The 17,339-nt window shown below is 39.3% G+C and overlaps 1 protein-coding gene across 2 annotated transcripts in view; it reads left to right on the top strand.

Annotated features, from left to right (window-relative positions):
- DCLK1 (doublecortin like kinase 1) overlaps nt 1-17,339 on the top strand; it is a 244,361-nt gene that overhangs the window by 207,636 nt on the left and 19,386 nt on the right. For both annotated transcript variants that reach the window (XM_086481887.1, XM_086481888.1), the window contains exons 9-14: nt 615-734; nt 6,682-6,828; nt 10,315-10,448; nt 11,141-11,218; nt 11,864-11,960; nt 13,856-13,936. In XM_086481887.1, coding sequence (XP_086338013.1) covers nt 615-734; nt 6,682-6,828; nt 10,315-10,448; nt 11,141-11,218; nt 11,864-11,960; nt 13,856-13,936 — 657 coding nt within the window. The remainder of the gene's footprint in view (nt 1-614; nt 735-6,681; nt 6,829-10,314; nt 10,449-11,140; nt 11,219-11,863; nt 11,961-13,855; nt 13,937-17,339) is intronic.

The following is a 17,339-nucleotide window of genomic DNA, read 5'->3' as shown; positions in this document are numbered from 1 at the left end:
TCTTTTTGCTTGAAGCCTTTGCCTGCCTGCTGGAGACCCTTGGAATATCAGAATAAAAGGCTGCAACGTGCTTTTTTAGACGTTCTTGTCGATTTTCCAGTTGGTTGGTTGTGTGTGGGCACTCCCCTTGCTCTTTACCCCTGTAATTTTATCCTCTAACTTTCACAATTCCGGATGTTATAGAAAATAGAATAATACTAATAATTATAACGACACCGGTCACTATGTCTAAACAGTATGCAAGGTTAATCAAATCAATGTCATGTTATACCAAGTGACTGTCAGCTTTTGAAATGTATAACAAAAGGTTCTCTGAGAAGGTGCTATCATATATTTGAATATTTTGCATCAGAGAAAAAATTTTAGAAGCTTCCATATTTAACTTTTCTCTGCATCAGAAGCACATCTTTTCCTCCATTTCTTTTTCTATGTTCTACTCTCTTTTCTTTCAGTTATCACTGATGTTGTTTCTAGACGTGTTCCTTCCATAGTGCTGGGGGCAATATCTGTTACCTTCTTAAAAAGCCCTGAAGAACCCAATTCTCTCTGCTTTTTCCACTATGTAAGTTTTTCCCACGAACCCGCAGTCATTAAAGGTTTCTTTTGTGTGGCAGGAGCACATGATCCAGAACGAGGTCTCTATTTTAAGACGAGTCAAGCATCCCAATATTGTACTTCTGATTGAGGAGATGGACATGCCAACCGAGTTGTACCTTGTCATGGAACTTGTAAAGGTGAGTATTTTGGAGACAAGCTGCTTATCAAGAATTTTTTCAACCATACTGAGAAATTTCATTACTGGTACTAAAGCTTACTAAAAATCATGAAATCACAGAATAATTTAGAATGGAAGGGGTCTCTGAAGGTAGTCCTGTCCAGCAACCCACTTTTAGAATTTTTTTTTTGTAACTCTCAAATATTTGTCTAACTTTCTGTAAGCCACACTCAAAAGAGCTTTGTAGACAGTACTTTGAAAATCACCAGTTTTATTTCCTGCCCCAAGAGAAGCCTCTTTAAAATGTTTTATCTAAAGAAACACGTCTGCCTTGAGGTGAATTGTAAATACACAGAGTCCGAATAGTTGTAAATACCAGCCTTCAAAATTGAATATTCTTTGATAAAATAGGGTTTAATTAAATTTCGTTAATTTATTATAAATTTAAACAATATTACCTGTCTTTTTTCTCAACCAATTTTTATTAACACATTGTTAAGCTTGCCTTCTTGATAATAATCTAAATTTAAGCTGGGGGAAAGTGAAAGAGAAAAACCTGCTATTTAAAGCATGGTTCTATTCTGAAAAGTAAGTTTGCGTATACAGTATTTTATATTTGAGACCCTATTTGTTTCTTCATAATAACTTCCAGGTCTCATGCATCTATTTCACTCACTGGTGGAAAAACATATTGAAACTGGGTTATGAAACTCAGACCAGGTCATCTCTTGCCCCCATACTGTCAACAGTGCAGTGCCAGAAGTATGAATTTATCTCTCGGTTCAGGTACTAATGCACAAGTATGTCCCTGTGCATAAAAGGTGGTACAAATACATTTGAGTCAATTGTACAAATTAGGACAGAAAACCGCTGAGGACATCTTGTCCTCCATTCTTACTTTTAACAGAACACACCTGTTTTAAAAATTCACTGGTGGGATTAGCAATTCTTTGTCCTTCCTCAACTATTCTATGGGAAGGGGATCTTTCCAACAGCCACTTCCATTTCTTTTATCTTGGTCAGCCCATTCTCCTGGGGCAGCCTATCATACCTACACCTGGGAAATCCACAGTTCTAAGTGTTTAAGGACAAAGATTACAATAAAGCTGTTCAGCAGCAGCATTTGTGCACAGGCCTGTTATACGTGTGTTCTCAACACTTGTGAGTAAATCAGGCATTCTGAACCCTGGCACCCACACCACTTCTACTCAAATTAGAGTGTGGTCACCTTCGGTAAACAGCCTCTGTGTCTGGTTAGAAACAGGAACCACCAGAGGTCATGAGAGAAAGAGATTTCGGCAAGCAGGATAGTTATCTGCTTTGCTCTGGTTGTAGGTGGAGATTAGGGGACGCTTTTAGTGTAGGCGGAGATTAGGGGATGCTCTTAGTGTAGGCACCTCATTGAAACGTTAGATAGGTTGATCCCTGTTCCAAGTGTCTCTTAAAAGACTTGTCAGTCTCTGAGATGGAATATGAAAGCAAGGAGAATTAAAAGTTTTTTTGTTTTGTTCCATTACCCCCGTGCTCTGTGGTGGCAGCAGTGACGCATGCCATGTTCCCAGTGCAGTGCTGGGAGGCTGTCAGGTGTGGTCCATGGGCAGATGGCCACAGATGTTCCCTGTCCTTGTGGCAGGCTGGGACAGCCTTGTTACCATGAGAAGCTCAGGCCATGCCCCACAGCTTAGGAGATGTCAACATTGTCCTCTTAGGTTTGAGCCTGCCACGTGCTCTGCTTGGCTTGAGTGGTGCTATGGAGCTTATGGTCCTGCTAACCCTACTGTCCACCACCTCCAAACTCTGAGGAAGCACATTGAGATGTGCTGGTGGCAAGGAGCTGACACGGTACCCAGCATCCCCATTTTGTCTCTAATGGAGATGTTAAATCCTAAGAAAAAAGAAAAATACTGGCACTCTTCCACACCACGAATCCCTCTGTGTAACGAGTCCTGGAAGAATTTTCCCACCTTCTTCAGTCACAGCACTCTCTCGCACTCAGGAGCGCAATGTGAAATAGCACAGCTTCAGATCAGATGCCATTAGCCACCTAACACTATTTTAATCATAATTGCTGTTCTTTTCCATAATAAGTGAGCTCACTCTGAGATCCATGCTACAGTAGGTTTTTCCCAGTGTCCATGAGAGCTTGTTCAAAGGTACCTCAATACTCTTGCACAGCGTTGTAATCTAATGTAGCCACAGCTTCAGCCTGCATTGACAAATCCTTCATCTTGGCCCCATGAGGTGTGCTAAGAAGTAAAAGCTGTGCCTTGTCTGACATGCCAGGATGTAAGTACATAGCTGGTTTTATGGGTGCAACCTGCTGTGCTATTCATGCTTGAAAAATGTTCAAACTGTAGTCTCCAGTGGATTTTTAATCAAAGTCCTGGTCAGATAAGTAAGAGAGGAGGGGACCGACAACACTTGCAAAATATCTAGCCTAAAAGATGTGTATAAAGAAAACCATCCATTATATTCACTTTCTGGAAAAATCTGTTTTCATTCACTCTTTCTTATTTACTCTTCAGGATTGCTGTACATATGAAGATATTTATGCTTTTAGTTATGCTATAGAAGGGTTTTATAATTCAGTATCCTAGAAAGCACTGTTTTAATGTACTTTATTTTATGTGAAATAATAGAACAAATTTAGAGGAAATATCCTGATCCTTGGAAGTCAACTTTGTTTCTTTGAAACAAGCATCTATTCCTTAATATTTAATTGGGGAGGGGGGGGGCGGGGGGGGGGGAGGAAGGAATGTTATACTCTGTATGCACTGGGGAAGGTATTTCTGGAAAGACATTAATTGTTAATTCACCAATTGCTGACTGTTACCATTTCATAATGTACGCTGTTAGAATTGATTAACCATCTGTTATTGACTGACTTTTGAAGACCTGACTTTAAATCAAACTCACAGACAGGAAAGAAATTCGAGGAGAAAAGGCTTGATACTGCAGAGCACGGTTTCAGTTAATACCACCCTGCATTAATTGGCAGTAACATGTTTGACATAAGTGGCTGCTGCAAATCCTGCCCTCACCTCATGGCAGATAGGCCATTCAGTGCTTTGTAAAGTGTAAGAAAAAGCACTTCATAAATACAAATATAAACACATTGCAAGTGGTGCTTGTAAAAGGAAGCAAGGACCTGGTTTCTGGCACATTGCCTTTTTTACACAGCGAAACAAAATTGTTATTCAAACCTAACAGGGGTTTGGCCAATTTAACAAGTAAGATTTATTACTGAGTTTCCTTTACTGCTCCAGGATATGATTTCACTTTTGCAGAAGAAAAGAGAGATTATATCATTTACATAACAAGGTAATAAATAAATAATTGGTTACTGTACTTCCAAGTATGCTTCCTCATGTGCGCAGATGATAAAAACTGCATTCAGATGTTGCTGGTCTCATTTCACTCCAGAACAAGGGATTTAGACTGAAATGTCATCCTGAACTCACCCCTTGTGCCTGAATAAATGATAGTGACCTGCTGCGTGAATCGGCTAAGCAGAACCTTGCAGGTTAAAGTGCTCTTCGGGGAAAGGGAAGTCTGAAAACAATTCTGCTTGATATAGCTGTCAGCTCTGTTAACTCTTTCCAGGATATTACCACTCTTTACTGCAGAGAAACCCACAGACTGAATATAAGCTCTCTTTTCTTAGCAGGCTACCCAGTAAGAAACTTTACTAAGTAAAGTAGACTGCTTAAATGGAGAAAATTATTCTGCTTCAGATTGGCTTGACAATCTGTTAATGTGCTCTGCAGCCTCTTTCTTTTTCTGAGTTTAGGTTTCTCTTGCGCATGAACATTCGTTCTTTTTCTTCTGACTTTAGGCTGAAATTTTCCCTTCTCTTTTTAAGGTTCAGCTTCTTTCCTTCTTGCCCCTCATATCTCAGCTCGGACTGTTTTCTTTGTTTGGAGGCAGATCCTTTTCTGATGTTATTGACACTTCTCCTGAGCATCTGGAACATATTAGATAAGACCAAAGATCTGTCTAATCCACTACCTCATGTTAAAAAGCAGCTGGTACAGGGGCTTCACAGGAAGGAGCTTAGGGAAGATAGATTATTTATCCCATGTATTTTGCCACATGCTGATATCTAATACTTTGGGATCAGATAATGCCATGAAGTACATGGTGTTGTACTTTTGCCAAATATTTCACCTTTTTCTCTAATCCTCTATCTGGTTTAGCTTGGTCTTTTATTCGTCCTTTTCTTTGACGCTATGGAACTTGATGTATCTTGATCAGTCACCAGCCAGAGCAAGAGGTTTTGATGTGGTCCAGATTTGACAATGGTTGGCTGCAAGCAGTTTCCAAAGCTGGGGTTTTGCATCTACAGTGGAAATAAACCTGCCCTGGCAGACTTCAGCTGCACTTCAACAATGCAAAATTTTTAGTAGTTTGGTTTGGGTTTTTTAGCAAGTAATGTCTGTTTCCTCAGATTTCAGTCTTTGGTGATCGTTTTTTTCCTACCTTTTTCTCTGTAGCTGTGATTCCTGAAAAAATTCTTTTTTTTTCCTTCCCCCTCCTCCTTTCTCTTAGTGAAAACAGTGTTTACTCTGGAGCTGAGCCTTTAAAAAATACAGCAAATAACTTGAGGCTGTTGATAAAATCATGAGAATTGGCAAAGCTGGGACTCCTCTGTTGCGTTCAGAAGATACCTGCTTTTTCTGTAAAAGACGGTCTCCTGTGATATTTTTCTCTTGATGTTTTGACCGCAGCTGGGATCTTTTGCGTCGTTTTTGCAGAATTATCCTTTCCCTCCTTTTTTTTTTTTTGTTGGTCTATGTTTTCTTTATGGTGCTGCTTTTATTTTGGCCAAAGGCTCATACTACCTCTGAGTAGTATCTCTCAAAAGATGTTTGGTTTTTCCTCCACTCTGTCAAGCTTCCTCCTTAATCTCTTCTTTAAACTTATTTTTTCTTCTTTCTCCCAGCGCTTACTTATTTCTTCCCGCTTGCCAGCTGAGCTCTGGAAATACAGTCCAAATGTCATGGCTGCCTCAGATCCTGGTGAAGATAATTTCAACTTTGAGGATTTCCACTTAATTTTCCTTCCTTCCTTCCTTCCTTCCTTCCTTCCTTCCTTCCTTCCTTCCTTCCTTCCTTCCTTCCTTCCTTCCTTCCTTCCTTCCTTCCACCCTTCCTTCCTTCCTTCCACCCTTCCTTCCTTCCACCCTTCCGCCCTTCCACCCTTCCGCCCTTCCACCCTTCCTTCCTTTCTTTCTCTGGCAGTAGATTTCAGCTGAATTAGGCAGCACAATGAACTGGAAATATTTGTAGCTGTGGTGAAATACTAATGTTAATTCTTACATGTCTTCCAGTATGATTGTCTGACATATATGGTGGAAAGTCCTTCAGTATTAGCTGCAAGAAGCATCACACTACAAAAACTTCATACCTTGTGTAGAGAAAATGGTTTCTAAATTCTAAATTCTAAATGAGATAGAAGCAGACTTTTAAAATAGGCTAGGAGTGATGACAGGTAGCTGATCTGAGTTTTACTCAAGAGTTTCTTTCTCTTTCTGGGGTTCAGTCAGGCTTTGGGCAAAAATTTGATGTCAGCTTGTTTGTGATTATAATAAAGAGTGGCAAGGGTTGGTACACGGCATCATGGCAGGCAAGTATGTAGGCATGCCAGAAATTGCAACAGGGGCTCTGAACACACAGGTTGGCAAGTGCTGGGCATGTTACGAAAGCAGCAGTGGGTGGGAACGGTTTGCACGAGAGACTCCAGCCTCTTGGCTGACCAACTAAGCCATGACAAATGGTTCTGAATTACTTATATGTTCAGCTGTCATTATGGGTGATATCAACACAGTGCCTATAGTTTATAGCTGCAAGAAAACTGTGCTGCTCCTCCCTCCTCCTCCTCTATAAATGATGCTCTGTGATCTTCCCCAAATTTTTCAGTCATTTCACAAGCACTATTGCTCATATGCCATGCTCATTTTGCTCCAGGGAGGAGATCTTTTTGATGCTATTACTTCCACCAACAAATATACAGAGCGGGATGCCAGTGGGATGCTTTACAATCTGGCCAGTGCCATCAAATATCTTCACAGCCTGAACATTGTCCACAGGGATATCAAGCCAGAGAATCTACTGGTAAGTAAAGATTCAGCTTTTGGTATTATTGATAACTTGGGAGTGTGTAAGAGAAGGTCTGTGCTTCTCCCTCCTTCCACAGACCCACCAAGTTTATTTCAATCTGTTAAGTCATTGATCTTTTAATTTTACCCTTAGCATTGTAAAGCTCTCATAAGAATAACAGCTATCACAAGAAGTGCAGCTCTGTAACCCTTCACCTAAATAGTCATGGCAGTATTTGTCCCTTGTGCTTGTGCTTCTGCTTTCACGCACACTTTCACGTTACTGTCGTGGTCCTGCACCTGCAAACCCCAGTAGTGGTGGTACAGCATGTTCTCCTGGGCACCAGTGTGAGAATCAGGCCTGCCCCCCCCAACCCTTTTCCTACCCATGGGTTGTAGCTTTAGGTTTAGGGGAGCCTGTAACACACCTGCCCAAAGCGGAGCAGCTAACTGGGGGGGCAGCATCTGCCCCAGTTGATACGTGGCCCAAGGCTAACGGCTCCATTAGCAGGAAAAAAAAACAACAGGGAAGATGAGCAAGGTCTGACAAAAGCTATAGAGTTACTACAAGAAAAATGTGGGTGGTGAAGGGGAACATGCTGCTCTGGAGAGGGCACCCAGAGAAGCATGCTCCTCTGGAGCCTCCTTAGTGAATCTCTTCTTAGCTACTGGGAGACTGTTCCCTTTCACCTCCCTCTTTCCCTCCTTTGGTTTTTCGTTTTCCCAAAAAGTAACTTTTGTTCTTAGAGCTGATGTGTGCCATCAGCTATAGACCCTGCTGATAGATCATTGTGTTTGTGAACCTGTCTCAACATCCTATGTGCAACACCAATTATCTCTATAATTGCTTCTTAAATATTCCTTATTATCCCCAAGGCATGCAAAGCCCACCTAACAGTCAACTGCCCAAGAGTTTAGGGTATGCTGAATACCTGTGATTTTTTTAGCATTTTTTTTTGTTCTCTAGAGAGTGTCTTCTGTGTTTTAATTGGAACATTTTTCATAATTGCTGCTATTTAGCACGTTTATTTTGACAGGTCATGGGATGTCTTTATAGCCATATAATAAACCCTAGAGAACAACTTCTCTGACTGTTGCCATCTGCACTGATCACAAGAGCAGCTTAGAAAATACTGACAGTCTTTATAGTAATAGGATACATATGGTGGCACACAATTATGTCTGGCTGCATTCAATTAGTGTTGTACAATTACACAATTTTATTGCTTAGTTAAAACAGTGAAAGCACTACATAGTGGGTAATTTGCACTAATCCCCATTTCTTTAATTGCCCTTCAGTATTTAAATGCAGTGGAACACATATAGTGTTTGTTCTGAGTAACATGAGCGTTAAATTATCTTTCACATTCCTTGACTGGCAGGTAACATACCACAGCTTCACGTTGAGCTCCTTTTTATATGGAGTTATAACAGGGTGAGGAAAAGTTACTTTCTTCAGTTTTATAAGTCAACTGAAGTAGTTTTCCAAGGAAAGTAATTCCTGGAAACAGATGGGGCAAAATACTATAAAATGCACAGTACCAAACCTTCTGCATTGGTAAATATTGCCAAATAAGCCTCTTCTATAATTAATTTCCAGGATATATGAGTCATACAAGGTGCATGTCTGTTGAAGGAAGGAAGGAACTTAGAAGTGTTCACTAGGTTAACACAACTCAAGAGAGGGCTTTGTAAAAGATAATCACAAGAAACAGAATATGAGATGCTAATTAGACTGGATTCAGCTCTTGATGTCTAAGTGCACACTTTACATTTTTCACCAAGTGAATATTTAAAGCTCTAGTCTCTAGCCTTTAATTAAAACTGTTGTTGAAATTAGATTTATTACTGCCATTTCAGAGAGCACTTTCTTTAGTTTCAGGAACCAGATGTATTTAACAATCTGTGTTTTTAATAAAACCATAATTGCTTTTTTTCCAGTGCTTTTCTATAAGCCTATCTTTTTTCTGGCTTAGTAGCAGAAAAATGTGAATCCATATCAAATTGCTGGTTCTCTTAAAGATCCAGTTGTATTATTAAAAATAACAGAAAGAAAGGAGAAGAGTTTAGTATATTCTGAATGTCTGCTTGTGGCTGTATCACCTGGTAGCAGGGATTCAGGACAGAGGGGGGTTTCTCTCTAGACATGACTAACATTAACAAAGGAGAAACTGGGGGGGGCTGTATGATATAACAAATAATTATAAGCTATAGCAGATCTGTAGCAAACAGTGTTGAGAGACTTCAAGACTTCATTTTTGCACCAACTGTTCAAGGGTCCATTGTAGAATTTATTGTATTTTTGTAAGAAAAAAATTAGTATTTTCCTCTGCAAACAGTTGTAGATAAATGGGATTTCTGATTTAGTAGCAGCTGGTCAAGATGGGTATTAAGGATGATTTTGGCTTTGTGACATATGATATCTTCCATTTTTGTTCAGTGTAACTGCAAATTGTTGTCAGGATATCACTGTTGGTGAGCCAGACTGCATGAAGCGTTGATTTGGGTTGCAAAATAATAAAGTGATGAATATATACTTTAAGAAGGCCTCCTGTCAACTGTTTCCATTTTTTAAGTGGCTGTAGTGGTAAACAGCATTAAATTGCATCATAAACAATTTCAAAGCAAGAACTCAAACCAGTAGCTGGATTAAAGAAAGACTCACAATCCAGTACTTAATTTAGATACGTTTTAGTAATTTTTATTTTAAACATTTTTGATAAGTTTTCCATGTTTGCACGTTTGGGGTTGTTCTTTTGCATTGAGCTAGCTTTTAAAATTGTGTGTGTTTTACTGATGTTTCTAGCTTTTTTCTTGTGACTGTATCTTAATCTCCCTTTGCACCCATGAAAACCCATGAGAGATCATGTTGCTGCTGTGAAGATCATGTTTTAAGACAGGATTTTCATGTATACACATTAACAGCCCTACCTATGTCCGTTGATGTTGACAGTAACATACCACTAAGACACTGATTGGTATTTAATGGTCATCCAAGGAGAGGAAAGTGTTTCTAGGTGAAATAGTCCAGCCAGGTTTGCATCTTGTGACTTCAATACACAGAGAAGAATCTGTTGCTGCTATCAGTGTAGTCACTGTTGTATTATCTAAGAAGTTGAAATTCCTGTGCAAGCCTTTAAGCTCCGTGCAAGTAAAATAAATAAACTCAAAAATCCTACACTAGGAATTGTCTGTCAGTGGGGAGTTAACCTGGGAACATCACTGCTGGAAGGTCAGGTCTTTGCTTCTGGGCTTTAGCTTCTAGCAAGCTGTATGTCCTTTGTTGGCCAGGTAACAAGGTAAGTCTTTCCCAAACACCCTGAGTGCATTCAAGGGAATTTGTCCAAATTGTCTGAGAATTTTCAAAGCATGCAGAGAAGTATGTTGTAGGTAAGGAGGAGAAAAAAGACCATAAAGTAGAAGCAACCTTTCAGGGAGTTTGTAAATGTGGTAGTTATCTTGATGGTATTGCGTTAAACCTTGAATTTTCCTCCTGATTTAGGTTTATGAACACCAAGATGGAAGCAAGTCGCTGAAGCTAGGAGACTTTGGCCTGGCAACAATTGTGGATGGACCTCTATATACTGTTTGTGGGACCCCAACATATGTAGCTCCAGAAATCATTGCTGAAACTGGGTAAATCATTTCTAGTAACAATTCATTGATGTGTACGCAGTGGAGCATGCTCTTGCCAGTGTGCCAGACAGGAGTTCTTGCAATTAAGATTTTTATTTGCCTTTGCTTGGGTATGATGCAGCATCATGGCTCATAGAACAATTTGGTTGGAAGGGACCTCTGTAGGCTGTCTTGTCCAAACCAGCTCAGAGCAGGACCAACTTTGGAGTTATATCAGGTTTCACAGCCAGTTGTTGGCCTCAAACTTCTGAGTTTAACACTGGGTTACTAACTAGCCATTTGCAAACGCAATAAAAGTAATACTTAAACTGTACCCAGAGACTGGTAACTAGTGTTCACTTAGTTTTATTTCATTATCACACACTGCCCTCTTCTCCTGATTTGTTCCACAGAGTAAATGCCTGCTGGCTTGAGCAGCCTGTGTCACCTTTGCAGGCTTCATGTTGGTATGCCTCACTGTCTGACTCAAGAATACAGCACAATGTCTTCTGTGCACTCCTGTGTTCTGATCTAATGTAGTTTTAAGATGTAATTGTAAAAAAGATTTGAAAGCAGTATTAGGATAGGTAGGTAGGACATAGAGAAAGTTCAGATGACAATGTATAAGAAACAATTCTGAAAATGTTTCCTCTGTTCTTTTACTGTAGTTCATAGGAGTCAGATGTCTCTAACCATGTCTCTCACACTTCTAGATATGGCTTGAAGGTGGACATCTGGGCAGCGGGTGTGATTACTTACATTCTGCTCTGTGGTTTTCCTCCGTTCCGTGGGTATGGACTGATCTATTCAACCATCCTTGTTCTGTGAATTGATCCCTGTGCTGCTTTTGCATTAAGCACAGAAATTCCCGCTGGAAAAAGTTCTCTGCTCATAGGGTTTGTTTTTTCCTGTGCTCTGCATAGTAATTTACACAAACCCCATAAATGTCTGTGATTTTACTGTAAAATCTCTGTCTCATGTTTGTTTATTTTAGTTTAAACTTCATTGCATTACAAAACAAGAGCCTCCATTACGGGTTCTGGGTGCCTTTGCCTGATGTTTAAAATACACAGTGAAATAAGCATCTTCTTTCATGGACCAAATACAACATATTTTGTGGTCGGTAAAAGGTAATTAAAATGTAAGCCGCTTAATAAGGACATGTCAGGTCTTTTCTCCTCCTCAAAGCAATTGCAAAGTTGTTGATAATTGTAAAGACAAGCAGGTTGCCTTAGAAAGAATGTACCAAATGCACTTTGTTTTATGATCTCACCATTCACAGCCATGGCTGCATGCTTGGGGGGAATCAACAGCTTCCAAAAGCATACTAAGGGATCACCAATTAAAAGCAATTTCAAGAAGCCTATTGAAACCAGCTCTGGAAATAATTTCTTTGGGGGTTTTGTTGTTGTTTTTGTTTGGTTTTTGCTTTACAGAAGTGGAGATGACCAAGAAGTGCTTTTTGATCAGATTTTGATGGGACAGGTGGATTTTCCATCTCCATATTGGGACAACGTTTCTGACTCCGCAAAGGTGGGATTTATAGTTGATGGTACTTCCTTCTCCAGTATTATTGCCAGTGCCAGTATCTAATGCATGTTGTTCTTTCACAGTGATGTATTTGACGTGTCTCAGACATCTTCTGCTACACCTTTTAATTCCTCTAGGTCACCAAGTATGTTGTCATTTGATCACTGTCTGTCTGTTAGACTCCAGGTGGTTCTGAAATGGGCCCTGTCTCTATATGATGCCTCACACAACAGAGACAACAGCAGTCCTTACTGGTCAAGAAAAAATTAAGTAACTTTGCTTGACCTACACTTCTTAGCTTGAAAGCTCCCTGGAACTGTGCTTTCCATGAACTTATGATGGGGACCAGGTACCAACCTGGAACCTTTAAATATTATATAATGGTATTATAGGGAAGTTGTTTCCCCCTTATTAGTCCCGTTAGATGATATGTCTGTTTCTTTCTGTCAAAGAACCACGCCTCGCATTGCCTGTAACTCCTTATTGTTGTCAGCGTGGTATGAAATACAGACTTGTTCTGGCCACTAGTTTATGGGCCATAGCCTCTTGGCACGTGACACAAAGGAGGTAGAGCTTGAGGTGTGCTAAGGCAGATACAAACCTTTTCAGATACAGATTCTGACAAGTATATTATATGAACTGACAGCGTTCATTATACTTGCAGAGCAGATCAAGTTTTTTAACTCTTATTAGTGCATTGGAGCAATAGTTTAACTCACAGATTTTCTGACCTTCACTATCGTCATGTGTATAAATATATAGAGAGAGAGAGAGAGAACACGTATGTGTATTTACAAAAAAAAAAAAGGCCAAAACCATAAAACTGTTTGCAAGGTCCTCTTGTAGATAAGTGCTTAATTGCTACCAGTTTACTTCTGTAGCCTGTAAGACGAATCCAGGCAAAACTGTCTTCCTGTTTCTTTCAGTGTCACAGTGTTTAATTAAAAAAACAAAAAAAAAATTATGAAATTTGGAGGTGGATGCAGGTAATGAGATTAGCATTCTATGTTCTGAATCTCCATTCTTCGGAGAGTTATCCTGCTTTTACAGATATGTGGAGGCTCATCAGGACTAGTATTTTAGCCTGTTAACTGATGAGGTTAATGAATGAGATACAGTCACAGAGTTCGAAGAAGTCCTCTAAACCGCATAATTTTGTTGTAGCAGACTTTATTTCATAGCATCATTAATAAGAACTCTGCAAGTCCTTTGCCAATGGTGTTTTGCGGTGAAACTCTTTCTTCCAAGTAGTTCAGACTAAAATTCCTGTTCTGAAGCATTAGCCTATTAATTTAAATTTTTCTTGTCACTAAGAATTATTAACTTTGGTCTTTGGTGATACTCCTTTATTTGCTGTCATACTGCCATCCTGCTTTCTGTGCACTCCACTCACTGGTGGAATTAGATATATGTTTATTTACATGCTAGTTGAAAACTAGGTAATTGCAGAGGAAATCAGAGGATGAAAAACAGTGGATTTAAGTGGGGTTTTTTTTAATATCTTCTGTGTCATTTATACAAGAGCTTAAAGTAAAATTCTAGATTTGCTGGCTTTTTTCCTACAAAGGAATTTGCTTTTTCTTAATGGGAAGCTAACCTAATTTCATTCAACCATCTGTTTTGTACGTTATGTATTAAGTACTTTTCTCTTAAACAGTGGCTACAGAACTGTAACTCAGAACTGTCTTCTAGCTTTTCAAGGCAGTATTAGATTGATTTAAAAGTTCATCTTGAAGTTCAGCTGTTCATAGTTGTTCCTTTTTTTAATAATCTCAATATATTTCTGCAGTTGATAGTTCACTCTCTCTTTGAGAACTCTTACATAATCAGTAAAGAGCACTTTAGTGAATTAAATGTTGATTTGTTCTTTAAATTTGACACAGTGTTCCATTTCTCAGGAACTTATCACAATGATGCTTCAAGTAGATGTAGATCTGCGATTCTCAGCCTTGCAAGTTCTTGAGCATCCATGGGTTAATGTAAGTATTTTCAGGTTTGTAGATGCTGCTTGTAATTTGGCACCTTTGAGCTCTTTTCTGTCAAGTCCTTGCTATGCCCTTTGGAGCCAGCACATTCTAAAAATGCCACAGATTTAACTGGAAATAAGCTGGGTTACAGGGTGGTTTAGTATATCACACGTACCTTGGGGTATTCACTATTTTATGCATGCTCAGCTACATTTTCTCTGAAATATTTTGGGCCATGTTTTCAACAAATCTCAACCACACTTGACAAATTTATACCTCTAACAATCAGCTTGCAGGTTCAGTGACACATTTTGCTCTCCTAAAATCAGATAGACTCAAAAATCTGACAGTCATGATTAACAGCTATTGAAATACAGTCCATAGTGTTAAGCCTACTTGATCCAGCATGAAACAGGGAAACCTTTAGAATCATATTTAACTTCTGACATTGAAATATACATATATTTATGTGCAGCCGTATCCATTTAATCGGAGTTACTATGAAATAGCTAGTTAGGTATCCTGGCTTGTCTCTAAATGACCGGACATTTGCTATAAAAGTGGTAGTCAATGAGGTGGCATACAGATAAATCTGGCAAGAATAAAGAGATTTCTCTTTAACTAATGTTGAAACAAGGACACTACTTAATATTTGTTAATTATTTCAGGCTTTCATATGTCTTAAAAATTGTAAAGAAAGAAAGAAAAATTGAAAAAAATCCAAGTTCAAATTCAGAGGGGAAGATTGTAAAAAGAAATACAATTAGCATGAGCAGAGGAAAAGAATTAAAGGAGGGAGGAATAATGTTTCATTTTGTTTGTTGCAAGTTTGAGTGTGCAGTTCTCCCTGGAATACTATTTGGTCCCTCAGCTGTTGCATCCAAAATCTTTTTCTCACTAAAACACTGTTCTAAAAATTCAAATATATAGTAACCTCAAATGTTAATCTTTTTTTTTTTTTTTTTTTTTTATGAAAGTGTCCTCCATATAGCCCAGAGTAGTGGTGATCAGTTAAGAGTTTACCAAGTATATGCTTTAATCTTGGAGGCTTCCTTATTGCCCAAACCATTTTTTTTTAAATTGTGAATGCTGTTATCATGCAGAGCACTTCTGCAGTGTATGAAGAGTGCAAGGATCCAGGGCAATGTCTGATAAAAATCTTTTCATTTTTAAGATAACATTCAAGCAGCTGAAATATTAATTTTCCTTAGTGCCAGGTGCTGTCCTTGGATGTAATGTTCTGTCACAGTTTATAATGACTTTTGGTGACTGAGGTGTGTCTCTCTTTCCGTGGGAGGAGGTTTGGTGGGGCTTTCTGGAGTGCTGCTCAGGAAGAGATGGGAGTGAAAGATCAGAATCCGCAGAGAGGCCGAGTCACCCACAGTGTCAGTCTGCACACTGCTGCTGAGGTTACTGAAACATCACTTGTTTGCATTACAGAAGGATGTGGTCACCAATCTTCCTCTTTTTCTGAAAAATACTTTGGAACAGTTAATGCTTCCCTTGGACACCTTTTTTTTTTTTTTTTCTTTTTTGGCTTCAGTCACACCACGATGTATTTTTAGGAAGCCGTTTTAGCAAGATGTATTAAGAAGAAGAGGTGCAGTTCTTTGCCAGTAACGTGACGGTGATAGTGTACAGGTGACATGAGGGGCTGCTCCCTGCCCTTGCTAGTGCCTGCTGATGGAGAGGGACAGGGAAAGGGGCCAGGGGCTAAAGTCTTTTAACACTCCAGAGCTCCACTAAGCAAAACTGAGCTCTGGTTACTGAAGCACCCTGGGAAATTCCTGGGTTCTGTATAGTAAGTTATAATGTGGAACCCTTTGCCAGAAGATGCCATAGAGGCCAAGTATAAATGGATTCAAAAGGGAGTTTGACACATTTTTGGAGGATGAGCCCATTGGTGCCTATTAAATATGGTGGTCTGGATAAAATTCTTGGCTCACAAAGTTCTTAAGTACTTAGTTGGCAAAAACTGGAGGATATACCAGGGAAAGTTCAAGATCTACTTGTCTTCATTAAATGTACTGTTTCAAAAACAGTGACTATGATGCACTGTTGGAAATAAGATACTGTGTTCGATTCACCTTTGGTCTAGCTCTGCTGCACTTCTCGTAGTTTTATGCTGATTATACTTCTTTGCAATCAAACCCTATGGCAGTTCTGTCCATAAATAAGTGAAACAAATATTCCACAACAGTTCTGTAATTTCTTTTTTCTGTCCAATTGCTGCTTTTAGCAATTGAGACTGGACAGTATTTTGTCTTCAGCAATACACTAATGATAATTCGTAACACAGATCAAAACCTCCTTTGAATTCTCTTGTGTATCCTCCAGATATTTTTTCTGGAATGAGAAGGGCCAGCACTGGGACCAGTTCAGGAAAGTGCTTGAGCACATTCTGAACATTGCTCCTATTTCAAGGCATCACATATGGAAGTGCTTAATATTAGGCATAAAATTAACTAGATGGCACTAAAATCCTAGTTCACTTCAGGAGAAATAAGAACATGGCTGAGTTGAAACAGGTGCTTAAATGCTTTCATGAAAAAGGACATTTACCTGAAGTGGGTCTGGGAAGTATGCAGTAGATAGCCTAGCAGGGACAGCCTACTTGTGTACAGATGCAGAATGATACACTGGTGTCCGATCTGACCTTGCATCCCCATACCATCACCTGCTTGACCAGCTGCAAGTCTGTCACACAACCTCCCTATACCTCATTTTCCCAGCTTCCCAGAATTAATATACTCATCCCTGTTTATAAAAGGCTCTACAATCTATGTGTCGTAATTACCCGAGCAATTATCGGCAACTTTTGTAAAATACTGTCTTTCTGAGAAGAAATGGCACATGGAGTTTTCACCTAACACTCCATTTGCCCAGATAACTTGTTTAAATACTTTTCCATGGCATTAAATACTGGACTTTCACTTTTCTTATTTCAGTTTTGAACCTATTGATAGGGTGGTAAACTTGCAGCTAAAGTACTGGATAGGACAGCTGGCTTGGAAAGCAGGCATGTGTTTTCTTCGATAATTTTGAGAAACATTTTCTCTCTTTGATCAAACCTTTGATAGAAGTGTTGTAACTGCTTACACTATATAAAACCATTTTGTAGATTGTAAATAACCATTCTACTTTATAGCTGCTTACTATGTGATTACTTGGTAAATTGCTGAGATTCCTGGAATGTGCTTTGACAGTTTCAGTAGGAGCCAACCCTCATTTCAGTTTCAGTTTTTGCTGTAAAAATAGCTGGAGTTCACTTGGAAACTGCAAAACTTGTTATGGTCAGAGTCAGACCAGTAAAGCAGTTCCTATGTCAATAATATCCCAGCTGTTTTCAATTCAAAAAACCAGAACCTGAAAAGTTGTTGGCTATGTGCCACTGCCACAGATGGAGATCTTGAAT

This window comes from Leptosomus discolor, chromosome 1 (assembly GCF_034619465.1).
Source record: "Leptosomus discolor isolate bLepDis1 chromosome 1, bLepDis1.hap2, whole genome shotgun sequence".
Classification (NCBI taxonomy): Eukaryota; Metazoa; Chordata; class Aves; order Leptosomiformes; family Leptosomidae; genus Leptosomus; species Leptosomus discolor.
Note: the sequence above shows the minus strand (reverse complement) of the source record. Positions and strands in the feature narration are given on the sequence as shown.